Source organism: Drosophila novamexicana, unplaced genomic scaffold (assembly GCF_003285875.2).
Source record: "Drosophila novamexicana strain 15010-1031.04,08,12 unplaced genomic scaffold, DnovRS2.1 tig00000564-arrow-pilon, whole genome shotgun sequence".
Lineage (NCBI taxonomy): Eukaryota > Metazoa > Arthropoda > Insecta > Diptera > Drosophilidae > Drosophila > Drosophila novamexicana.
In genome coordinates, this window is record NW_020824810.1 from 3,955,140 (window position 1) to 3,980,009 (window position 24,870).

The 24,870-nt window shown below is 44.5% G+C and overlaps 5 protein-coding genes across 6 annotated transcripts; 1 reads left to right on the plus strand and 4 right to left on the minus strand.

The window, feature by feature from the left end:
• Window positions 1–55: 55 nt before the first annotated feature.
• Window positions 56–2,207, minus strand: LOC115762093 (neuralized-like protein 2). Its single transcript, XM_030704194.1, has 4 exons — window positions 1,867–2,207; window positions 1,489–1,741; window positions 1,124–1,426; window positions 56–1,065 (listed from the first exon to the last, which is right to left on the minus strand). The coding sequence occupies exons 1-4, from the start codon at window positions 2,125–2,127 to the stop codon at window positions 950–952; spliced, it is 933 nt and encodes a 310-aa protein (XP_030560054.1). The 5' UTR covers window positions 2,128–2,207; the 3' UTR covers window positions 56–949.
• A 26-nt stretch (window positions 2,208–2,233) lies between these two features.
• On the plus strand, window positions 2,234–2,804 carry LOC115762096. Its single transcript, XM_030704196.1, has 2 exons — window positions 2,234–2,323; window positions 2,387–2,804. The coding sequence occupies exon 2, from the start codon at window positions 2,387–2,389 to the stop codon at window positions 2,747–2,749; it is 363 nt and encodes a 120-aa protein (XP_030560056.1). The 5' UTR covers window positions 2,234–2,323; the 3' UTR covers window positions 2,750–2,804.
• Window positions 2,760–4,194, minus strand: LOC115762382 (suppressor APC domain-containing protein 2). The gene is made up of 2 exons (XM_030704561.1): window positions 3,274–4,194; window positions 2,760–3,181 (listed from the first exon to the last, which is right to left on the minus strand). The coding sequence occupies exons 1-2, from the start codon at window positions 4,192–4,194 to the stop codon at window positions 2,825–2,827; spliced, it is 1,278 nt and encodes a 425-aa protein (XP_030560421.1). The 3' UTR covers window positions 2,760–2,824.
• Window positions 4,195–5,054: 860 nt separating this feature from the next.
• Window positions 5,055–7,688, minus strand: LOC115762092. Its single transcript, XM_030704193.1, has 4 exons — window positions 7,668–7,688; window positions 6,125–6,432; window positions 5,760–6,068; window positions 5,055–5,688 (listed from the first exon to the last, which is right to left on the minus strand). The coding sequence occupies exons 1-4, from the start codon at window positions 7,686–7,688 to the stop codon at window positions 5,055–5,057; spliced, it is 1,272 nt and encodes a 423-aa protein (XP_030560053.1).
• A 905-nt stretch (window positions 7,689–8,593) lies between these two features.
• LOC115762090 (ubiquitin carboxyl-terminal hydrolase 43) lies at window positions 8,594–24,491 on the minus strand. Of its 2 annotated transcripts, XM_030704186.1 has the most exons (7): window positions 23,469–24,491; window positions 14,194–14,277; window positions 12,454–12,669; window positions 12,126–12,395; window positions 10,257–12,063; window positions 9,345–10,198; window positions 8,594–9,283 (listed from the first exon to the last, which is right to left on the minus strand). In XM_030704186.1, exons 1-7 carry the CDS (start codon window positions 24,180–24,182, stop codon window positions 9,233–9,235), a joined length of 3,996 nt encoding a protein of 1,331 aa, XP_030560046.1. In that variant the 5' UTR covers window positions 24,183–24,491; the 3' UTR covers window positions 8,594–9,232. The 2 variants fall into 2 exon arrangements, with proteins under 2 accessions (XP_030560046.1, XP_030560048.1); XM_030704188.1 differs by lacking the exon at window positions 14,194–14,277.
• Window positions 24,492–24,870: the final 379 nt, after the last annotated feature.

Consider the following 24,870-nt stretch of genomic DNA (forward strand, 5'->3'; position numbering starts at 1 on the left):
ACTTGCTTAATAAGCCCGTACGAATCACGGCAATCGATTGGCATTCAAAAAAGTCAACTCAAAATTAATTCTAAAATTTAACAAAATTATCAAGTCTTGCTTCCCATGTCTTATTCGGTGTTGCGTTAAACACAAAGTTAGGTTTTACAAAAAATTCAATGATTTCCTTTTAACTTTATTATATCAATACACATACAATTAGGTCCTATTATATTATGTCTTTATTACATACAATGCACATACACTTTTATCCCTTATTATATTATATCGTGTTATTACATAGAATTTACATGCTACAATATTGTAATTATATCTTACATTACATTTAGCAACAATATTCTTAAAGGTACATAACGGAAACGGAAGTCGCCCTGGGATAGACCGAAACGGCATAAAAGGCAGATCGGTGCTTGGTTTTTGAGATACGGCTTTTGCGAATTTAAATAGGGTTCGGTTTCTTTCGTTCTATATGTTTAAGCAGAGCGCGTTGTACATATTCATAGGTATGTACGTATTTAGACGGGGAAGTGAGTAAAATACATGTGATGCTTTCGAACATATTCTACATATATGAAATATAAATATAAAGAACTGGTATCACGGAACCAAAGTATTATAAGCTATATCTACAGAATGAAAAATACAAATTCGTTTGAAATATCCATCAACACCGTTGAGCCGTCGAAGAAACAGCAACAGTTTGTCTCCCCACTTGAGAGCCACCTTTTTATTGAGCACGGCAGGCTGGGAAGATGGGGGGCGCGGGCAAGCAACGTGTACGCCAGAGGCGCTTGTGAGGAATGAAAAGTCAATGAACGGCACTTCAACTGCCTACGATGCGTATAAAATATATAAATGGGTAAACAGGCTATCACGACGCACGCTCATGCACAAACAGCACTCTATTACATAAAGTGTATCTGTGACTGTGTGCCTTGTCTCTCAGTTCCTAATCTCGACGCAACAAGAAACGCTTGATGCTCTCCGGCAGCGGCAGCCGCGCAATGGCGCCAGTTGCGATGTGCTCCAGTATAACATTGCGACAAGCACTTTGCAAGGACAGAACTGAAAACGGATGTTTAAATAAGGCCAATCAAATTACGTATGAAATCCCATTACTTACTGCCCTCCAACTGTATGATGCGTATTTGCTTGGTTGTGCCATAAACATCAATAACAACATATAAAGGTGACCTATTTAGCGGTATATCCTTGGTGACTGGTCCCCTGTCCACGCCATTGATAATAAAGTGCAATTCGCCCTGGGATGCGTCAGTCTCCGTGGGCACATACATAATGCCTATGCGTGAGCCTCTGTCGGTGAGCAGTATATCGGAGTTGCCATTGTCCATCGAGGGCCGCAACAGCCGCTTGGGCAGTAAACCACGCGGCGTACGTACATGCGTTGCATCGCCCAGTAAATTACCTGTGGAATGGAACGCGATGGTTAATTCAGGACATTTTGGTGGCTACACTGTATGCACTTACGCTGTGCCGGCTCATTTGGAATGAGCTCCACGTTTTCGCCGGTTTGCTCCTGACGTTGATTCATCTCGAATTTTGAGATCGGATATATCCAGCTGTTGCCCAAATTGGCCAAGTCGGGCAGTGCAAAGTGAGGTAATCCCTCGCTGCGCATGCCGATGACATTCGGTGTCAGCTCCGTAAGACCCAGTCGCATGTGGCCCGACCAGCCGCGTTCAATTTTCTCAATCTCCACTAGAAATATTTCGCCGGGCGCCTGAAAAATAAAACAAATGAAATAAATCAAGTATCATACTTGACTCGTCCAGGTGCCGCCTGGCCGCACTGCACACACATACATCCGCATAGATACATATTGGATTGAGTGCGATTTGTGCTTACCAACGGTCGCTCGGAGAATGTGAGTGCATCGGCGAAGCTGGTGCGCCGAAAGGCGACTGTGGCATCGTCATCTAAGCGTATGTTCGAGCCGTGGTATGGATGAAACCGAAAGAGCTGACGTTCCCACACACCAGCACCAGTTGTTGCGAGTTTTGCATCATTCATTATTGCTGCGGCATCGATCTGTTCTCGGTCCGCCTCGTTGTTGCCGGCAAAGTCGGCTAGATGCGGCGCCTGGTGGTTGTCATCAACGGCATCCATGTTTTGTAGTATTATTTATTTCTACCATATGTATTTTTTTATTTGTGTAAATTTTTAGTTGATCAGAGGTTGACGTCCGACAGTGTTGAGTAACGTCAAACTGCTGCTCCTGCTAGTGTTGACAAACGCACACTTTTCTTTTGACGTAACAGCGCACAGCTGATTGCAGCAGCAGGCGAGAGCAGCAAAGAAAAAGGTAAATTATCAAAAAAAACCGTGCAACCTGAAAGAAAATGTGCATTTCAATAAATACCCACAGATGCGCATACCAGGAGCTCTATATGCGGCACGTGGCCGTGCGCCACAAAACGAAAAGGAGGTGCCATTTCAGGAGATATTGCCACTGCGGCTGAAAAACACAGTCAGTGGCAAGGCCGATTCCGGCTCAGATGTGGCATGCCTGCAGGAGATGGGCGTGCTCTTTGCCTGTCTGAAGGACAACGAGTTTGTGGAGAAATATTGTAATAAGGAAATCAATCAGTTCCAGAAATGTTACAAATTCTACATGGATCGCAAATTCGAGGCGAAAAAGACCGTCAACCAGGGCATCGTACAGCCTGGCAATAATCTAAACTACAAACAGTTGAACAAATACATGAGACGCTTCCCGAATCCCCAGTAGTAGCAGCTAATGCTTTGATCGCCATTACAATACATGTTCAAATATTTACAAAGTCTTTTAAATTGTTGTTTATGCTTAATAGACGACATCCGCATCACCCAGTCCCGCCGAGGATTGGCTCACAGGCGAAGGCTGGCTGAGCACAAAGTCCGACATATTTCGCAGATTGTGGAACTGCGTATGCTGCTGCTGCTGCTCATATAGCTCCGACATGAGCGCCTGCTTCTCACAGGCCAGCAGCTCGGCGTCATTGGAGGCGTACGGCTTGAAGTTAAAGTGCTGCAGGGACTTGCGGGGCAGCGCCAGATTAATGTGCAGTGGATAACCGCCATGATCCCAGGTGTCTGTCAGCAGGGCCAAGCTGCGGTTGGCTTCCAGGACGCGTGCACGTTGATAGTTGAGTCTCTCCTGCTGCAGCTCAGACCATTGCTCCTGGTTAGATGTCGTATATATATATATATATATATATATGAAGTGTAATTATAGATATATTTTATAGTTATAGCTGATAGAATGACACTTACAAATCGCGTGCCCAGACGCCCAAAGTACTTGATCTGCTCCTGCACATTGAGCACCTGCTGCATATAGAAATCTCGCGCCTTCTCCACGCCATCCAGGCCAAACAGCAGCAGCTCCCGCTGCTCCTCCAGCTGCTTCAGTCGCTTCAGCATATTATAGTCTATGCCATGCTGCAATGTGTGCCGGCGCGATTCGCGACGCTTGTTATTGGACTTCTTGGGCGGCAGCGCCAGCGTCAGGCCGCCCAGCGCATAATCCGTTGCCGATGTGGAGGAGGAGCCGCCATCGGCGGAGCCGCGATGCTCGAATTGCTCGCGTGCAGTCTTCAAACTCTTCTGCTTGGCGCACGCCTCCGCCGCACGCTGCTCGGTGTGCATCAGACTCAGCTGCCAGTTCTGCAATGCGTTGCGTATGTCCGCCTTGGCCAGTGGCGGACCAGTTGTCGACTGACGCGGCGGTTTTGGCGGCGGCGCTGGCGTACCATAGTCCTCGTCATGCTCCAGCTCGGGACTCATCTGTGAGCGCGGACGTACCTTGGCCGTGGGCGCACCGCTGTCCATAGCCAGGCCCAGCAGCTGTGGCGCCGATGGCGGACGCGGCGGCTTGATCAGCTTGTCATGGACTTGTATCTGTGCCTGTGTCTGCTGCTGGTTGCGCAACAAGCACAGCTTCAGGCCAGCACAGAAGCGCTCAAAGGATAGCAGCCCGCTGGGCGGCGTCACACGGCGGAGTGAGTCCAGCACGCCCTGCGGCAGCCCCTTGGAGCCGTCGTCCTGCCAGCCCTTCTCAATGTCCGCATAGCGCACATAGCCGCTGTGCTTATCATCCAGAATGTCGAAGAGCTTCTTCATGGACAGCACAAACTGTTTGGGCAGCGCGTCTAGCGAGCTGAGGCTGCCCGTCTGGCTGCCATTGGACAGCATCTTCCTAAAAATCAACAATAATAATAACCAAATGGAAAGTCGTGCATAAATTTAATATATATCAAAGATTTCGCCCACGCTAGCATTTGCGCTCAATGCATAATTTTGAATAAGCATTTGCATAACGAAAGACTTAGGCAACGAACTTTGCAGCTAATGAGCCAACACAAAGATGTGAAAGATGAGCTTTAGCTTTGTTGATAAACAAACAATTTTCAACCATTTCTGCCAAATTACTCACTTGCTGCGGAAACTGGAAACTGGAAAAACAAACTGCAAACTGGGAGATTCTGTGAGGCCGTTTGTCAAGGCTTTCCTTGCCTGCCTGCTTGCCTGCCTGCCTTGGCTTGCACAATTTTGTTGTTGTGGCTATGTAATGCAGCTCGGTTATCTGCTTGAGGAGCGCGCGGCACCACATCCAAACCCAACCAACTGGTTGGGAAGACTGCAGAGCCGCGCGGCGCGCACGCATGCGCAACTGGTTGAGCGGCTGGCGGGACAGGTTTTCGGTCTTAGTTTGGCATACACACTCTCACACACACACACATATACAACACACCAACATAGCAGAACGCGTGCCTAGCTATAGCTGTGTCTGAATCCCCAGGCAGAAATCACCGTGGTACAATTATAGCAGAAATATTTATTAGTAGAAATTCAATGCGCTTGGTACTCAGTCAAGGATAGCTAATTGCTTACTTTATATATATATATATATATGTATACATATTATTCATGTATTTGTCTTGCAAGAAATGCAAACTCTGCGCAGTCCGTGCTCGGATCGCTAGAATGAGCATTTCATGCCACACGCTCGTGCCTCGCTCTATATATGCTTAGAGTTACGTTTAACTAGGAGCCTACAAATCGGCGACGGACTTTCGGCGCACGTATTTGGCAAAGTAGTCGGGACGCCAGCACTTGCAGGAGCCGGGTATCAAGAACCAATCGTAGTAGAGCCGCACCTGGAAGCAGCCCAGCTCATCGTGTCCGTCGCAGTGCGCATCCTGCGGTCCATTTGGTGCGCCTGCCGTTTGTGCAACCGTGCTGCCATCGGAGGCGTTTGCCACGCCTGCGCGCTTCTGCAGATACTGTTGATAGGCCTGGAAGTCCTGCACCGAAGGCGCCGGCGTGGTCGTGCTGCTGGGCACCGTGTCCTCGGCATTCGGATAGAAAATCTCCGCGACCAACAGGCTAACCCAGCGCGGCGACGACAAACAGCCGCCGTCCAGATAATGGCAACGCGCCTGGATGCAGCGCGTCACCTCCACGGTCTGCGTGAAATAGCCCTCGTAGGGTATCTGCACCACATAGCGCCAGGCGCCCTGATAGTTCTTGGCAAACACGGGCGTGGCATACTCCACCTTGGCCGGGCAGGGTGTCGGCGGTCCCTCATAGCGTATGGGTCCAACCTCCTCGCGACGCTCCGCTGTCTGGGCAGCGGGCACAGCGGGACTGGTGTCGCCCTGAATGGCGCGGTACAGCGTGCAAAATCTGTAAGCAAAATCAAGGCAGAAGCTCGTTTAGCCACAAGAGCTGGACTTGAAATTCTGGTGAGGACTTACACGCCACCGCCATCGCAGAATTTGCGCGGCTTGCGCTCCTCGGCGGCGCGTCGCTGCTGCTGCTGCTTCTTCTCCTGCTGTTGCTCCTCATCCAGAGCGGGATCAAAGTAGCTGTACTCATTGGACTCAACGCCATCCGGCAGGCTGCGTGTGACGCGTGCAGCATAGTGCCGATCGATATTGTTGTTGTCCAGCTGATCGACCGGCTCGTCGCGTATGATTTGCGTTACCTTGGGCAGCGTGTCGTCCGCCTTCAGCACGGGCAGCGTCTTCGACAGAAACTTCAAGGTCTGATTGCGTATCAGTTCGCTGAGGCAAGAAACTTTTGAGCAATTGAGCTGGTGCTGGTCAAGGTTTGGACTTACAAGGGATACGGCTCGCCCAGGACATTCTGGCCGAGCGGATTCCTGGGTATTTGACCCTTATTCAAATCGCCGCAAATGTTGTGTACAGACACCGCCGACTTCCTGCCCGTGGCGACATCCTTGCAGTCCGCATTAATGAACGTATACGGAGGTGGACGCACGCGTGGTGGCACTGCATTCGGCGACTCCACGAACGCATAGTAGCCCTCCGGCGGCTCCTCGCCGTAATCTGTTGTCGACGCTTGCGACGGCGACTGCGGCAGCTGCCCCGTTGACAGCTGGGCGAGCAGCAAAAAGCTGAGTATTTTCTTGAAAACAAAGAAAAATTCAAAACAAGTTTATGTATAACAATTTAGCTTAATGGACATGAAGAACGCGACGGCATAAGTCAAATTAATTGCCATCTGAATGGATAGCTTTGTCAGCTTTGGAATCTGGCATTGGCCATGCTCCGATGCGGGCACAATGACGCGCTCTCAGTTGGCGAAAGCGCGAAAGTTGTTCCGCCAGCATCAAAATAAACAAACCCAAACAACAACAACAACAAAGAATGGCACTGACCAAGCGTCTTACTTTTGCATCTTAATCTCATTTGTTAGGTACTTGAGGAAGGCGAAAAACTTTCCCTGAAATTCTGTCAGTTTTTTTTTTCTTCTACTTTGAATGAAATCAAAAGTTTTCAGAATGTCTTACAGAGTTCAAGCGTGTGTTGGGGGGCGGCGGGTTTATTCGGGTCAAGTGACTTTTCCTACCAATTGGGACAACATATTTGAATTTTCTCAGACCCCAAGCTGGGAGAGTGGCAGCCATGGCTCAGCAATTTTGTATGGGATGCGGGTGCCCGGTTTTAGTGCTTTGCATCTCGTTTCGTGACATGATTCACAGCCACAATTCGGCATTCCGAAGCACCGAAAATTGGGTCAGACGCGGCTTTTGCTGTTGTTCTTTTTTCTCATACTTTGGTTTTTATTTATTCTAATGAGCAACGCGTCGTGGTCGTTGTTGTTATTGTCTGAAACTCGTTCTGCTTTTTTATCGAAATGCCCTTTGGAATGGTTGCCTTTTGTCAACGACATTTGCCTTGACTAATTGCGGCTCCCAGTGCTCGACCTGGCTAAGTGCAACTACTGTAACTGTCCGAGATTTTACTGCTGTTTCTGCACAAGTTAATGACTATATTTAAAGGCTGACTTTAAAGCAAAGCACCGCTGGTCAACGGGGCCAGAATTTGTCGCTAGCTTGTGCGTGTGTATGTGTGCTATTAAATTGTTCTAAATACGTTTTAGCTAACGGGAAAGTTGCTCCATGCCAGGCTTAAATCACATACGCCGAGTGTGTGTGTGTGTGTGTGTGTGAGTGTGCTGGTGTGTGTGGCTAGAGCCAATTGGCCCGTCACTTTAATTCATTAGCATGTCTATATATATAAGCTGTTCCAGAATTTAGTCTAACCGTAAATTCTTGCCTGGTCGTAAGTGCAAAACAAAAGACTTAGGCAACGAACTTGCTTTGAGCTAACCTTTTGCAACATTGTTGCAGTACTTACCACGAGTAAACGATAATCCATGCTCGAAGTGGCCAACTTTAATAGTCTTTTATTAACTTGCTCAGCAAAAGCGACTCTCACACAAGAATTTTGCTTTTCCTTTTCCCTAGAAGTTGGCGTGCGCTACACAGAACTCGACGCGGCAAGTGCAACAACTGAACTGAGGCTCTGCATGCGCAGGCAGCAGACATTGAACCTCTGGCTGTGAACTTGGCCAACAACTAGAAGCAGAGAGAGAGAGAGAGAGAGATTGGGAGAGTCGAGTGGCCACAGAAAGTGTAAAGAAAGCTTTGCTTCAGAATGCTGCGGAAGACAACTTAAGACAACTTTCGACAAAGTTGACAGTGGCAATAACTGTGGCATGCTTTTGGGAGGCTCCGGAATACGCGTGTAGCACATATTCAGGCGCGAGATAAATATTAAATCTATCGCTTTCTTATTGCCCAAAAGATATGGCTGCATTAACAGGTATGTAGGGAAAGTTACTTAGTATTAGTATTTCGTATATCATTCCATCTTTCAACTGTGTTCCAAAGTTTGCTTCATTTTCTTTTATTTTTCAATGCCCAATGATTTGTTTTTTGTTTTGCAAATTTTATATCCAACAATTTCACGTTTATTCATGAATACAATGTACAATACACAATTCATCAATTAATAAACATGTTCTTAACACACAATAGTTGAATTGTTCATATATATTATATATATATATGATGTACATAATAAAGTGTACAAATTATGCAAAAAAAACAATGTTTCAAAGTCTTTAAACATTTGTTATCAATATATTGTTTTGGTTTAATGCTTTCCTACACATACAATATACATTACAAATGTATAACTCTTACGTTCTAATATATATCAAGAAAAAAAGAAAAATATGCAGCTGTGCCTGATTTTTTTCTTCATGTTTATATATCATTTGTAAATATTAAAATGCGAATACTAGACGTAGTAATTGAAATGAAAATATACACACATATACACACAAGCCGTATGCATATGGAATACTCAGCTTGAAACTTGGTTTCGTTACAAAAAACTAATGAATTTCCTCTTCTTATATATGCCATGCACTTTCTGCGTTAAATTAGGTTCATATATCAAAGAAATAATAAAATTATTGCATGAAGAGAAATCAAAATCAAATCATATTGTACTTTCATATTATGCTAAATAAATAATATTATATATATATATAATGCAATGTCAATCGTTTCAAGAAAATTCTCTATTCTTCAATAAGTTAACTTAAAATGAAATTAAAAGAAAATCGTCTCAACTTTTGCACTTAAATAGCTTAACTAACTGTTTATATAAATGTATATGTATATGTATATATATAATTATACATACGAGTATGTATATATGTTTGTAAATCGCAAATTGTTAAAGTAAACGTTGTGTATAACATCTTTTAGCTTATAATAATATGTATATATATGTATATATATATAACTTCATCGATCGAAATATTTAGTATAAAGTAAACTTTAGGCTTATGGCTATAGTGCGTTTGTGTGTGTGTGAGTCCGTATCCAAATCAATTAACAATATCGTCATTAATTCTTGGGTGAGACGGTAATTAACTTATGTGGCGTAACGGGCGATATCTGGCAAAGAGTTAAGAGTTAAGTCAAACAATCAATTAGTCAAACGTCAGACCACACTCACCCACAAGGAGCGACCCATGTACGTATCGTCATCGTCCTCGATCAAGCCGCTCGTGTGATGATGGCTCTGCTGATCAATGAAGAGGAGCGTGTCCTTGCTGCACGTGTTGGCCGAGTTGCGCAGCAGCGAAGATAATGTCTCGCTGCAGTCGCGCAACTTATAATTGGAGCTGGTGGAGAAGGAGTGCCGCAGACTCAGGCTAGCCGCCGCCGCCTGCTGCTGTTGTTGCTGCTGCTGCTGCTGTTGCTGTGTGACACTCTCGATGGCCGAGACGCTGCTGCGTGAGCCGTGCCAATTGTGGTTGCAGTGGTGGTTGTGCAGCGCATGTCGCGACAGCTGCAGGCTGGAAGACAACTGCGGCGTCGCATTGCCGTTGAGCAGCGTCATGTGGCCATTGAACTTGCTCTGCAGCGTGGTAGCCGCCGTTACGGAGGTGTTCAGGGAGCGTGGTGAGAGCGAGCTTACGGATGAAGCCGAACTGGATGCTGAGGATGTGCCCGAACTGGCCGCATGGCCATTGGTTGTGGGCTCCACAGGCGTTGGTGCTTCGCTGGCTGGCTCAGTGGCCGCCAAGGTGGGCGCGGTTTCGCGTGCAGCAGCTGCCTCACGCTGCTTTTCAGGGCAGTCTTCGTCCATGGCAAAGATTTGCGCGGCATCAGCTTCTTCTACGGCAGCGTTGGCGGGTTCAGGCAACGGCTGTGGCGTTGGAGTCGTGGATAAAGGCGCAGCGGGCTCAGCCTTTAACTCAGCCGGCGGAGCCGACTCCATCTCGGAATCTGCATCGGCAAAAGCTAATGCCTCAATGTTCAGCAGGTCGTGAGCCGAGGCGGACTTCGTATCTGCTGCAGCAACAACTGGAGAAGAGCAAGGATTAACATGGCTATTCGAAAATCTAATACGTGCAGTACTTACCCTCAGGCTCCTCTTCGATTTCGCAAGCAGCAATGGGTATGGGAATGGGCAGAGCCACAGCTTTGGGCACGGTTGACTTCTCAGCTACGACTGGAACCGGTTCTGGCGCTTCCGTGGTCGTGGTCGCTAGGTCCTTCTCCTTGGCAACAGTTGCTGTAGGTGGTGCAATGCGCGAGACCCAATGATCGCCCGAATTGGAACTGGAGCCGGAACACTCGGCGGCTGGATCGACGCTGCGTCGCTGATAGAAGAGCATATAGGCCTCATTGTTGATGATGTCCTGCTCGATGTCAACCTCGGGCACTTTGCTCACGCGCTGATCGTCAAACTTGTACCACCGGCGATCGTATGGATTCTTGCAGGCTGCCGTATAGTGGCCCGTTTCCAGCGTATCGCCCTGGTGATAGCAGACCGCATACAGATCATAGCGCGTATCCTTGGGCTCCGTGCGGGAATTCAACGTCGAGGAGCGTGAGTCGCCAGCGCGTGACTTCTTATTGGACTGCTCCATGGCATGACCCAGGCCGTTGCCGCCGTTGCACTCGCGCACGCCGCGCGCCAAATGCGGCGACATGTCGAATGCGGTGAGCGGAAACTTGACCATGGTGGTCAGTTTGGCCGCCTGCGGTCCCTTGGCCTGGTGCTGGCGGAACCGCTTGAAGTGCACAACCAAAATGTCGGGTAGCGACCAGAGGCCCAGGGTCTTGACCACGGGCAAATACTGCTGGCAATGCGGACAGCGCCAGGCATCCTCCGCACTGAGCGTCTCCGCTTTGGTATAATGTTCCAGACATTGCTCCAGCGTCAGGGTGGCGGTATCGTTGGGTTTGCTGGCGCTCAAGCGCGCCACACTCTCGTGCTCCACGATGGCATCTGCATCCGATTGAAGCTGAACGAAATGCGTCTCGGGCGCGCTCCACTCCAGCAGCAGCTTAATGTGTGTGGGTCCCGCCTCTGAAGAGAGCACCGAGAGCGCCATATCGATCATTTCGGTGAGCAGCGGATGCTCCACCTGCTCCAAATACGTATCCGGATCGGCGGAGGGATCCTGGAGACGTATCTTAAACATATCCGTCAACGGCGTTGCATAGGAAAAGACCTCCGGCTTGAGGAGTGCGGACATCTCGCGCAGCATGCGCTTCTGCAGCTCCTGGTAGCTGCAATCCCTGGGCGCCTTCATGCTGAAGGGTGCACCAAAGCGCGCGCAGACGTCCTTGGCATCAGCTTCGCCCGCTCCCGTTCCCGCCGTCGTCCTGTGAACATTGGCCACGAGCAACAGCAGATCCGTGGAATGTGACGCAGCTGCCGGCTTCTCGGCGGCATCCGCAGGCGCTACATCCAAGGAGGCCTTTGGCGATGGACTCACTTCGGGCACCTCAATGCAGTAGATGTTCTCCACGCTGCTCAGCGTCTCTACGGGCTGAGTGTCGTAGAAAACACGTGTGAATCCCTCCGAGCTGAGATCCACCAGCACCATGCGGTCGGGGGCAATGCCCGTCTCTTGAAGCTGCTCGCGCAGCGCAACAATGGGCGAGCCGGCCGGGACACGCAAGCCCATCTTGAGCTGGCGCGGCTGTTGCTTCATGAAGACCACAGTCACAAAGATGGTCACCTGGGTGAGCTGCGGCAGCTGCACGGATATGCAGTGGAACGGATCGAAGGTATTGGACTGCTTCTGGCAGCGCGGACACGTCAGCGAGGAGCGAAACTGTGCCTGAAACACGGCCTGTACAAAGCTATTGTTGCAGCGTATATGATTCGCCAGGGTCTCGGCGGCAATTATCTCATCGGAGCGCCCGTACGAGTTCTGTGTGTTGAACAAATTCTAATATGAGCGGGTATAAGGGCGTGTAATTCAATGGCACCTACCTTGATGCTCTTGTAGCGCCGTTTGCTCGCGGTATTCAGATCCTCGTGCACCTTGTCCAACAGCCAGAACAGAAACTCCTGCGCATCGTGCTGCGTCGAGCTCCGGAATTGTGTGCCATAGCGATCGACGACCGCCTTGAAGCTGGTGCTGTGATCGCTCTCGTTGCGGCAGGTCCACAGGGCCTTCAGCACATTGGCCAGTTGCTCGGTTAGTTCGCCCTTGGTGCCAAATTTGCGCGAGTTGATCTTGTTGCGGCGCTTCAGATCCGCCTGCAAACCAGAAGGCTATATTTCAATACGAAGTCTATAAATGTCGCTTGGAGCTTACCTTGTACTGATCCAGCACAAAGTACTCGGCTAGGATGTCCGTGTGGCTGAGGCATTGGAGCACCGCGTTCATGAAGCAGGTGTTGCCATGATTCTTTAGCCCCATCACGCCGGGCGTCTGATCCGCGGGCCATTGATAGCCACCAATGGGCGGCACACGTTCCGTGCCCCCATTCGCACTCCCATTTCCCATGCTCGCTTGGCCATGTTTATTCGCCTGTAAGACGGAGGAGGGGGGAAATTATTTGTAGAGTGTGCGAGGAAACTCGTTTCCAGCGGACTATGCTGGCAGGGGTTACGTGGGGGGGAGAGGATTGCGGCAATTGGGTTTCAATTTCGTTGCCAATTAAAAATTGTTTAGAGCAGCGCCAATTTGCGATAAATGAAGAAATATTTAGCAAAAAAAAAACAGCAACAAACAAAAAAAAAAGGAAAAGCAATAAAGCAAACAATTTGTTGGTCCGCTCGGAGCTTATCTTGACTTGGACACAATATCACGTTATAGTACACAGATTCTGTGCTAATATTTAATATGCGAATTATAGGCGATAATGCTAGATAAATATAGGCTCAGATATCTACTCTATAACTGCGCTAATAACAGAGCTAACAAACAGAACTGAAAGCCAATTGGTACGAGGTTTGCTGCGCCAATAAATACAGGGTATTTTTAATTTGTTTATGAATCATTAATGATTTAGAGTTAAGGCAAAAACATATAAGAGCTCTATTAAAGTTAGTTAAGCGTGATAAATGCAGCTGAATTGAATTAAGTTCAAACTTTTCCAACTTTAAATCAAGAAAGAGTATAAGAAATAAATGCGCTGTACATGCTGAGGCATAATAAGGCTAAAAGGCTGCTGGATGCTGGTTCGAATCTCAGGCTAGATTATAGCTATTTATAAACTAAAGCAATGCCAAGCAATAAAAAGAAAGGGCATGAAGAGAATTAGAAGAAAAAGAAACACAAATTGGCGCACAAATTAAAAGCGTAAACAAAAACCACGAAGAGCCACTATCTGGTGAATATACGAATATAGTAAATAAAAAAGTGCATTTGTAATGATGTAAATGGAGCATTAAGGGGCGCACGTGTCGTTCAAAGGGGAAGGCAGGGTGCGGGGAGGGGGAGGGGGGGCAGGTCGAACGGATTTACGATATTATAAACAAGCTTCTTGGTTGGACTTAACGCAATTTCGTGTTGCACTGAAAATTGAAGTGAATTATATTATGAAATTGCAAGCAAAACAAAACAAAGGAAGGCAAACGGTCAAAGGTTATGCGTCGACTCTGAGGTCAATGCTAAGTGCTCGAAATGTTGGCAAACGCAACCAAAATCAGTTCGAGTTCGAGTGTGGGCCATAATTTATAGAGGGCAAACATTTAAAGCTCATAACGTCATGGGGCCAGTCAATGGAAAGAAAGAAATAAAAACCCAAAAGAAGCGCTTAGAGAAATCAAGAGCCGGTTTGTTTTTTCTTTTTATGGAGAAAAACCCACGCAAGACTCTAGGCCAAAGAAATCAAAATAGATAGAAACAAGCAAAAAGCGCAAAATAAAGGGTAGGGTAGAGGAGAGGAGAGGGGAAAAAACGGTTGCCAATAAAATTGGCCAGGGCAAACAGAAAAGCGGACTTGGAGCTGGCGTGGGTTGGGTTAGCACTTGGTGATTGGGAGTGTTGATCTTGGAGCATGACAGGATTTCACAAAGGTAACGATACGAAGGGCATCTCATATCATACCTCTTTTCGTCGCCAGCATCCGGTGTAGAATGGCACAATTTCTATGAAAGTTGTGCGATGTTGCGCCGTGTTGTTCTCGGGCGACTGCGTTTGCGGTTGCAGATAGATACAATTAATAAGATAAAGATAGATGGTTGCAGCCAGTTATAAAGATTCGAGAAAAGAGAAAGGACCATAACTTAAAAGTGTTAGTTGTTCAGCTTAAATATTTAACTTAAATAGCCGGCAATATATAATCAACTTTGTTGCAGCCGACGGCGGAAAGTTTTGTGTCGAGCTGGGTTTTATGTCTCAGCCATATATTATTGGCTAGATATTAGTATTTATTTGATGCTGCTTCATTTTAAGTTATAGTAAACTAAAGTGAAGACAGTTTGGTGCACATTGTGGAGGATTAACCAGCTAGAAGCAGGCGGAGCAGGCTCCAGCTTCTCGTATTGCACATTAGTTTGTCAATCAATAAGAATACAATCAAGTAATGAGAAAATTAAAAGGTTTTCTTTTCCTTCTCTTCAAGTTTAAGACGTGCATTGACTTGATATTCGAATATAATAGTATATAAAGTTTGGTAGAGTATCGGCTAGTCGTTAGCATTAATTCGCCTTCATTTCTGCAATAATTTCACTAAACATCCTAAACATAAGTGTAACATACACTACTCAACCAGGTTGAGCAATGTCATTAGCGATTTATTGTTAACTCTCGCCGAGTGCACGTGACACCAATTCCAATCCCCAGCCCAAACCCAATCCCAATCCTAAGCACACTCTGAACTATTCGCATTGTTTGTGAATTGTGAATGTCGGTGAATGACCACCCACCCACCCCTTGGCCCACGCTCGATGAATACATTCATGAGTGTGTCAGCAACAAGTTATTGGCGCTTTTGTTGTTGTTGTTTTGTTTTTTTGTTATTTTATTTTAGTGCGAACCCGGCATCCGTTGTTTTTATCTCAATTGACATTGCGCTGGCATTGGAACGTACTGCACTCGACAAATGGACAAATGTCATTGAGTGTGCCCCTTCCCCTGCACCCCCGCCTGGTTAGAATAAGGTCACAAAAATATATCCTAGCTGACAGCGGGGAGAGATTTCAAATTGCAAATTGATATATTGTCTGCCAACCGAGTGAAGGTCAGTTTATATAGATATACAACATTTGTATACCCTTCAAAAAAGGCGAAAAAAGTTTTAGTTTCAGTTGTGAAGACAAAATTCCAATTAGTTTATATTCATAAACAACAACAACAATTCGGTCTGGCCATATACGACGTCTGGACTAGGCTCTTCTTTGCCAACATTCAGTATTTAGGGTTCCATAGAGCTATTGATTACCCAAGTACTTCCTTTCCATTAAATCATTCCTTTTCGTTACATAAATCGAGCGATTTGCTCAGGTCAATTATTACGCATTTATTCAACACAAAATTCGATTAGATGTTTGGACTTGAGGAACTGAATTTAAGCCGAAAAGCAGCTTAGTCAATTAAACAAAGCCCAATTAAAAACAAATGCTATAAGCTGAGCTAAGACACAGCCGAAAGACGGCCGAGAGACGAGACGAGACGAGGCAAGGCAAGGCGAGTCGGGGCATTCAATTTGCCCAGTTGTCGAATCAAAGGCATTTCAAACGCACAAATGTCCGACGACGAGCCTCAATAAGTAAATTGAGTGGAATTTGCTTTAACGCATGTTCAGTTATATGTGCATATATACATATGTATATATATTCGTGACCTAATCGCTGTGGCCAGCGTCAGACAAAATGTAAAGCATTTCTCGCACAGCTGGAGACGGCGACGTCGTCTGTTTCCACTGTTCGTGTTCTGGCATTGCGCATACGCCGCATTAGCCGGCCAGCGAAACCGGTACGGCAATATATCTAAATACATATTCATATACATCTATATCTATCTATATCTATACTCGTCAGCTTTGTGCGCAGCACTAACAAATTGCTGTAAAATAGTAACAAGAATTGTTGTTTAGAGCTACATTTTATAGGGTCAATGATCTGTAGTTAGTTTTAATTAACAACAAGATTTCATAATTCATTAATAACAATTTACAAAAGCCACTTAATCGATTGTTATTTCGAGTATAAAACGAATGCGACACTTGCAATCAGAATCAAGTGAAAGGGATTTAAGCTGGGCGTAGATATAATCAAATAGTAGGGATATTCCGGCTTTTATTCGATAGATGACAAAGAAAATATATTTATAAAATAATTTTTGTTGTGTTATTTTTGGTAATTGTAATCAGAATCAAGTGAAAGCTTACAAATGCATAACAAGGGATTTAAGCCGGAAATAGATATTATTAGATATTAGGGATATTCTTGCTTTTATTCGTAATAAGACAAAGCTGCTGAAGAAAATATCTTTTAAAGAAACTCAAACTATTCAAGCTAGCTTATTGTCAATGATAATTATCAATTATATGTTGGCAAGATTATTTTGTGACCAGAATCAAGTCAAAGGCTGCAAACTGGAACTAGATATATTCTAATATTAGGGGTATTCCTGCTGTTACTTCAATTATTTCTATTCTAGTTTACTGTCAAATGTAACTATCTATTTAATTTGTAATTATGTATATTATATTTTTGCTAGAGTATTTAATGTTCGGTCTGTCTGTCTGTCTGTCTGTCTGTCTGCCTGCCTGCTCTTAATTCTTCTATCTAGTTTTTATTTATTTATTTATTTGTTTTTATATTTGTTAATTGAGCTGGCCAGTCTTAGAAGTGATTGTCTGTGCCGTTGTCGCCGCTTGTCTCAATTTACTGTAGCAATTTTATCATCATTATTATTTATAAATTTAGCGCATTTATCTTTTGTTTTTGCATGCGCTTTTGTTTTGTTTATATTTATATTTAAGCTGAAAATACGAGCCGAGTTTCAAGTAACAACGGGCTGATATATATATATATATATATATATATATATATATAGAGAGAGAGAGAGAGATATATACGTTAGCTTATCTTTCGGGCTGTGAATACAATTTATTTGGTTTATTTGGTTATTTATTCGAATCATTCGATTTGTTTGTTCACTGTGCCTCGAAGGGGTTTTCGTGCGGCAGGTGTTGTAGGTATTTTTTCTAAAAATTCCATTGGCCAAATTGTTTATGCGGTAAAAACTGTGTCTCGATAAGGCCCGCAGGCATCGATTACTTATCTGTCTAAAAGTAATCGAGTACTATGACTATATTTGCTATTGTTGTTGTTTTTCTTGCGTAACTGCAAGTGGCAGCAATTGTTGTTGTTGTTGTTGTTGTTGCTGTTACGCTTACGTTTTATTAAATAATTGTAGATAATTGACAACGTCGTCGTCGTCGTTGTTGTTGTTGTTGTCATTATTTGATGCCGACTTAAAAGCCAGCATGAATGAAATAACAGCTTAGCTGAAACTAGGCTTGGCCCAGAGAGCCACAAAGTCGTTTGTTCTACCGGTTCGTCAGCTTTGTTTTGGAATTTATAAATTAAATACGTATACGTAATCATGTTAAAATCGCATACCCGCACACACACACGCACACACACATATTTATATATATATAGGTTTCGATATTTGTATGTTTCAGACGAATTACATAGTTCGACTATTACGAATCACTTTTGCTTGGCTCGAGTTGCTTTAACGTCATATGCTTAACGCGTCATATCAGCATTTTATTAATAGAAACAAGCTGAAAATATCTGGGCAAGTATATCTCAACTAGCAGTTACCCTGCATAAGTATTTTGATTCGGGAATGATAAACTTCTCAATAGAAATCTATTGAATATAGAGAAAATTTGTTGTCTCTGGCTCGCACAGTCTCTGAGTTATCTGTTATCTTGTTGCTGATAAGCGCAGACATGCATTTGCATAACTCTCTGATACCCTTCTGCCTACAGGGTATATGATTATGTGCTCTTCCATTGCACTAACTAATTCTGCCAGGCTGTGGTGCTAAGCGATAGGTGCTCACGTGACAAGAACGAATTCGTCATTCAAATTGATTGCTAATTAATTTTAGTATTTTTTTTTTAAATGTTTGATTAATTCTCCGATTTGGCGATTAGTGTGTGGCAAATGAAGTCGAAGAGTGGTTCAAAGTGTTTTAACATCTGATTGTTGTCTCCTCCCATAAGCAATATAGTTGAAAACACAGCTCTAGTCGATTTCTGGCTAATGCAATTAGCTGTACAACTTGATGTATGAACGTTTCCGATTCCAATTCAATTGAATCGAAACATGCAATCGAACAAATACACTTGACACCTTGAGACATTTGATGAATGCCTTTGCCAGCGTATTTAACACTTGACAAATGTTTTGATCAGCCGATCTTTGATATGAATACATCTACCTACATATAATTGAATGCCTGGCGCAGCGACTGTTTTTGCCCACGGCTGGGCCTGGTTATGTAAAAGGGGGCGCGCGCGCTCGCGCTCGTCACACGTGGCCGACACGCCCACATTTTTGTTGGCTAGAACAGATATTCAGCCAAGGTTCCCGCAATCAGCACCTCGAGTGTAGTCAGCGTGAATTGCTTATCAGTGGCGCGATACGCAAAACAAATTCACATATTCGTGTGTGAGTGTGAATATAAGTATTCGTTAGCCAGCTATTTATTCAACAGTTCCACAGTTTAGTTATGTTCTCTGATACCACAAGGACAAATGGTCCCGTTTTTAGCTGGGCAAATTTGCACTTTTTATTTGGCTAGCAAACACGCTCGACTGCGTTATGTGGACAACTTTGATTACAGCTAGAAGTACCTATATATATACTATAGATATACATATATGTATATGTATAATCACAGTGTCTAGGCGCTATAATGGCCGTTGCGAGTTTAAATTTATGTGTGCAATTAGGTTAAAGAGACGTACATTTTAGCTTTTGACGTCAGGCATAAAGCACTCACGCTTTAATTATGTCTGTGATATATACACACATATATATATATATATATATATATATATATATATATATATATAGGTACTTCTATATATATATATATATATATATATATATATATATGTATGTCTTTAGCTTTTTAGACACTTGTATGCTGGGGCATTAACCATTATAGCCCCAGTATCGCAGTCAAGTGGTTTTATTCCAGGCTATTTTTGTAGTTTATTTCTCAGATACTGGGCGCTATTTTAGTAAAATGACCTTTGATTGTAATTTTGGGCATACATGTACTTATCAAGACGTAAGCCGAGAGTTCAGGGTTAAATTTGTATAGCACACTGAAGTATTATTAAACAAATAAAAACAATTGAGCTCAGCTCTGTCTGGCGAACCAGTTAAATGATACCGTTAGGTATGCAACCGTATGCAAGCTGAATGCTGTGAAAATTTAGCTTGTATAGCTCAATGCTGCGAAATTTCCATTGATTAAGATGCTCTAGTTATGCTGATTGCGTGAAAGATTGTGTTACAACATTTGTATATATTGAAAAGCTGAATGCTATATAAGCTAAGCTTACAATATGCCTATTGCTATAACGTGCGACCATTATGTGCAATTGAATAAAATCTAAATTAATCTCTGAGTAAAACTAATTTAAATCAGTTTAGCAACAGACTGCGTCTGGTTTAGTAAACTGATAGCGCACTTATAAATAGATTAGTTGTATACATAAGTCAATTCAACTTGTGCTGATGCTGATTACCTAACATGGCTTAGCAACACTGAACATGACAATTCCAGCCAGACGCAACACTGATTAATAGTTTGAGTGAATGAACTGTGGCTGCTGATCTAAGCTTATTTTATAATTATCAGCTGAGTAAAAAACTAGCTTAACGCATAGTTGAGCAAATTTGTTGCTATTGCCGTTAATGCTGCAAGGCAACTATTTTTACATTTGTTTATGAAAATATGCTGCTACAATAATACACACACCAAATGGAGGCAGAGATATACTAGAATATAACGGGTGAAAAAAAAAACACACCCATTCTGAAAAACATTTTCAATTAGTTTGATCTCAATTGATTTTACCTTGAAAGCAAATTCAGAAGAGCAACAGAGACAGAGAGAGAGAGAGTGAGAGTGAGAGAGCGCGCAGCACAGCCTGAGAGAGAGAGAACTGAAAACGTGCGGTAAAAACCAACAACACACAATAATAATTCGCACTGCAGCAACAACAACAACAGCAACAGCAAGAAGAAGCGCAAAAGTTACGTGCTAGCTTTTGCCTGGCGGAAATACGCGAAACACACACACACACACAGGCGCGCACACTACGCCACTTGAATATCATAGAAAATCAGCACACACACACACACATACATACACAGACACACAGCAGGCACACGCTGTTACGTACTAATCTCGGCCATCAACAAGTGCAGCAACAACAACAACATTGGCTACTACACAACAACCATATACTCTATAGTATTCCACGTCTAACATTGGGTGGCCGAAAGCTTGCGGAAATGGCTTGCAAATGACACCCAACCCCAGCCGCAGCCCCTCCCTGCTGCCAGCTGCCAGCCTACCTGTGTATGTTTAGCCAAACAGCCATACAAGAGAATCACGTGTTGTTATTAGAGCTGGGCGCGTGTCGTTCGTGACACGAGCACGCACGTTGCTTTCACAAAGGCAAGAGCGGGAAATTCAGAGTAATTCCATATAATTCCATGTTCTATATTTAAGAGTTTGTTTAGACGTTTCTAGTTTGTGCCATCTCTGGCAGTTATTGCACGGCGTGTGAAATTCATGTCGCACGTTTCACTATTGAATGTCATTTTTTGTTTGACTTGAATGCCGTCTAGCGAACCACCCCCCACCCCCTCCATCCCCTTCCGAAAAGACTTTCGGCATTTTGTTGCCGTTTGTCGTTAGTGCGCAATATATACATATATATACATTTTTTTGGCATGCAATTTTTGCACAATGCGACGACGACGACGTCGACCCACGCGCAATGCACCAATTGGCATTTTAATAAGCCAAATTGAGTTGTTGCTGTTGTTGTTGTTGCTATTATTTCAGGTTATTCGCATTGCATTGCACTTGCTTTGGCTGGGCCATTTGAATAAAATCAATGCGAGATGCTTGCAGCGTGAATCATAAATCAGCTAGCGAGGCTCACAGCTGGAGTGTGAGGTAATCGCCACAACAACAACAACAACAACATTAGCAGCAGCAGCAGCAGCAGCAGCAATTGTAGCAACAGCATCAGCATCAACAATGGGCAATTGCCTCACCGCAGCAACAGTCAGCAGAGTGGCAGCTGGCAGCTGGTGAAAGGTGGCACAGCCGAAACTTGGCTAATGACATAAGGCCTTCACTTGGTCAGCTGACTTAAATGTAGAGTACAGTGAAAGCTCTACGAACGGACAGCTGCCTTGCTCTTAATACTTACTGACATATATCAGGAGTTTGCTGTATTTAAAGCCATTCTAATCCCCTAAAAGCAAACATCTGCCTATTTGTTCGCTCTAGAGTGCTTTCACTGTACATCAATTGAATATATACATATATATATATATATATATATATATATATATATTTCATTGAAGTTGCCTCCAATTCAATTCGTTTCGTGCATTTGAAATTGTGTTTTTCGTGCTAACGTTTAGGAATTCGAGGCGCGTAAAAGGTCATCAGCGGCAGTCTAAGGTCTTGCCCTCTACAATTAATCAACGAGCTTATTACAACGGCAACAAATGCACACACACACACATATGTATATGTATGTATTTACATTTTTAGATCAAATGTGAATTGAGGCTGAGTGTAAACAACTGTCGCCCTGCACTTGCCTTTCAGGCTTACATTTGTGCCTCTGCCTCTGTCTTCCAGACAGAGAAGCGTGGCACACATTTGTCAATCTGCCGCGAGGAGTTGCCTCTCGCGTCTCAGGACTGGAGTCCATTGTCTGTGGCCCTCTGGGGCTGGGGCGGCAATTGGCAGCTGCGGCTACGCTCCAACGACGCACGAATTCAAACTTTTGTCTCCGGCTGCTTTGTTGTTTTTGTGCTAGTTTTATATGCTGCTGCTGTTGTTGCTGTTCTTGTTTATTGTTATTATTATATAGCGCCAGCCGCGGCAACAAATGTTGCCAACATTTACACAAATTGTTTGAACAATTGTTGCTCACAACAACAACAAATACAAAACAAAACAATAGCAGACTCTGGCCCAACGCCCACACAGCACCTGCAACAAATTTAGGGTCTCTCAGCTAAATAAATTATAAAAATAATAATGAGACAGCAATTGTTTAAAAATAACATTAATTTCCATGCGCTGTCCGCATGGTAATTATTCTGTAAATTCCATAAAATAAACGTAATCTTTGCCAAGTCGCACACTAGATACTCTCTCCCTTTGTCTCTTAAATTTTTTATCGCAACTGGTAATAAGTGATCGAAGCGGCATTAAAACATATTAATTTACATATATACGATACCCAACGGTACCTGACCTACATGCAAACATACATGTCTGCAACATTACATTACTATGTAAATAACATATTTCACATTCCACATAACATAGTTAACATACACTCACTTGCGCTCTGTCGCCTTTCTCTCTGCCAGATCTCGCTGTCCACACTACATGCCTTATTCAGACGTATTGTGAAAGAAGAAGATACAGCGATACGTTGTCTGTTATCAACGCACGCATTTCGCTATGACTCAGCAGAGGGCACAACAATAACAACGGCCGAACGAAACATGGAAACGTGGCAAATGCCGATTTGGCCAGCGTATGGCGGGCCCAGTGGGTGGCAAACAACAAGAACAATTGGCACGCAATGCAGGACACACATGTGTAAATACATTTATATATGCATATGTATGCGTGTCAAACTATTTGAATGTATTGCACAAAAACAAGACGGCAGCAAAGTGCAAGCGAGAGACAAAGGCGGCAAAGCAGAGCAAAACAAAGGCAACGATAACGCCGACACCAAATGATGTTTTTATAAATACACACACACACACAGAGAGAGAAACACAGCAGCAGTCGTTAGGACTGCGCTGCTTATCAGAGGGGAGTTTGATGCTGCTTTTGAACAAAGAAAGCGAAAATATGTACACACTTGTATATAAAGAAGTAGTTGACAGTAGTGCAAGCTAGAGATGGGTGCGTGTTGGCAATTGTCTAATACGACACGTTCAAATATCAAAGCGAAGCGTCGTGCGTGCTCGTGACACGACACGCGCCCCACTCTAGACAGCAGTGCGTGCATTGTATATATTTATTCATGTATGCATATTTACAGTTAAGTTTCTAGTGCTTACCCCAACATTCACCGTTGCGCTTAAATGCTGCGCGATGCGATTGAGAAATTTCCTGAAGGAAGAGCGGCGCATCACACGTGCTTGTTGCCCGCTCGCACGTTTACTGTTGTTGTTGTTGTTGCTGCTGCTGCCGCTGTTGTTGTTGTTGTTGTTGTTGTTATTGGTGACTGCAATGGTCGCCGCCCTATTTGGCTTGTCCTTGCCGATGGGCGTGTCAGAGGCCGCCCCGTAGCTGCTGAGCGAGACAATGCTGCCGCTGCGTCCGCGACCGCCGCTCACACAGGACGAAATCGCGGTATTGCTGGCGCTGCCGACGTTAACGCTGCTGCCATCGGCAGCTGTGCCGGCTGTGGCAGCAATCGTCTTGAATTTGCGCGACCAGCGAAACGGATTGCGTGGCATGGAGAAGGCGCGTCGTATCTTTTTGGCGGCATTTGTGGCCATCGTGGAAGCCTGGGCGGCAGGAATGATTAACACTTGCGTCGGCGCTGCGCTATGTGTGGGCAGCGTTTGTGACTTTAGCTCCGTTGTTGTTTGCGTTGGTGTTGTTGTTGCGCTTGCTGTTGTTGCTGCCTCGGCCTCTGCTTCTACTGCTCTTGCTGTTGTTGTTGTTGTGGCTCTAGCGTTGGCGTTGGCGTTGCTGTGGGTGGCGGCCGCTTCTGCCGCTGGCGCTGCGGCGGCAGCGTCGTCGTTTTGTTGCACTTTCGTTCCCATTCTCGATTTTCCACAATTCGTCACATAAATTAATTGCCCTGTTGGTTATTTATTGAATCACGTTTGCGACTATAAGAAATTGACTTTTAGCATTAGATTTCACTTTTTTTTTTAGCGCACTTTATTCCCCGATATTTTTTCGTTGGCTTCGCTTGCTTGTCTGCACTGTGTTGTGTACAAACAATATGCGCGTGTTTGCAATAAACTAAACTATAAACGCTAGCCGAATATTTTCCCTGTATATTACCGCTTATTACTGAGCTTTGATTGAATTTTTTCGCAGAAAATTGAAGAAGTGTGCTCTCCGCGTCCAACCCGTTCCAATGTTTTTTCCCGAATATTAATGTTAGTGTGAATGCGATGTTAAGCTAGTGTTAAATGCTGTTTCCCTCAAAGGGCACTGTTAACTATCGTTGACAGGCGTCTATCGGTGCGTTTTCAATGCGACCATGAATATATTCGATATGCAACGCAGCTCATGCTATGGTCACACTTTGGCATTGAAAAAGGTGTAGCCGCTTATGGTGCTGCCATATTTGTTAGCCGTAGTGGCAACGCAAGCTGCTTGACGTGCGCAAGCTAAGTGCTATGAATCGAATGAATGTACTAAAATTTTGCGAAGTCTACGTTATGTCTGACAGGTCACGTAGTGCTGGCCAGTACGTTGTTACGTTATGTTTGTTTTTAT

Excerpts from the sequence above, each read along its gene's own strand:
- LOC115762093 (XM_030704194.1), bottom strand. The coding sequence starts at position 2,127 with ATGGATGCCGTTGATGACAACCACCAGGCGCCGCATCTAGCCGACTTT. Across the intron at positions 1,427-1,488 it reads TCCAAATGAGCCGGCACAGC|GTAATTTACTGGGCGATGCA; the intron begins GTAAGTGCATAC and ends TCCATTCCACAG. Across the intron at positions 1,066-1,123 it reads CATCATACAGTTGGAGGGCA|TTCTGTCCTTGCAAAGTGCT; the intron begins GTAAGTAATGGG and ends ATCCGTTTTCAG.
- LOC115762096 (XM_030704196.1), top strand. The coding sequence starts at position 2,387 with ATGCGCATACCAGGAGCTCTATATGCGGCACGTGGCCGTGCGCCACAA.
- LOC115762382 (XM_030704561.1), bottom strand. The coding sequence starts at position 4,194 with ATGCTGTCCAATGGCAGCCAGACGGGCAGCCTCAGCTCGCTAGACGCG. Across the intron at positions 3,182-3,273 it reads GGCGTCTGGGCACGCGATTT|GAGCAATGGTCTGAGCTGCA; the intron begins GTAAGTGTCATT and ends ACATCTAACCAG.
- LOC115762092 (XM_030704193.1), bottom strand. The coding sequence starts at position 7,688 with ATGGATTATCGTTTACTCGTG. Across the intron at positions 6,433-7,667 it reads TGGATTATCGTTTACTCGTG|AAAATACTCAGCTTTTTGCT; the intron begins GTAAGTACTGCA and ends TTTGTTTTCAAG. Across the intron at positions 5,689-5,759 it reads TTCTGCGATGGCGGTGGCGT|ATTTTGCACGCTGTACCGCG; the intron begins GTAAGTCCTCAC and ends TTTTGCTTACAG.
- LOC115762090 (XM_030704186.1), bottom strand. The coding sequence starts at position 24,182 with ATGGGAACGAAAGTGCAACAAAACGACGACGCTGCCGCCGCAGCGCCA. Across the intron at positions 14,278-23,468 it reads GCGCAACGGTGAATGTTGGG|TCGCCCGAGAACAACACGGC; the intron begins GTAAGCACTAGA and ends CCGCAAACGCAG. Across the intron at positions 12,670-14,193 it reads GATGCTGGCGACGAAAAGAG|GCGAATAAACATGGCCAAGC; the intron begins GTATGATATGAG and ends TCCGTCTTACAG.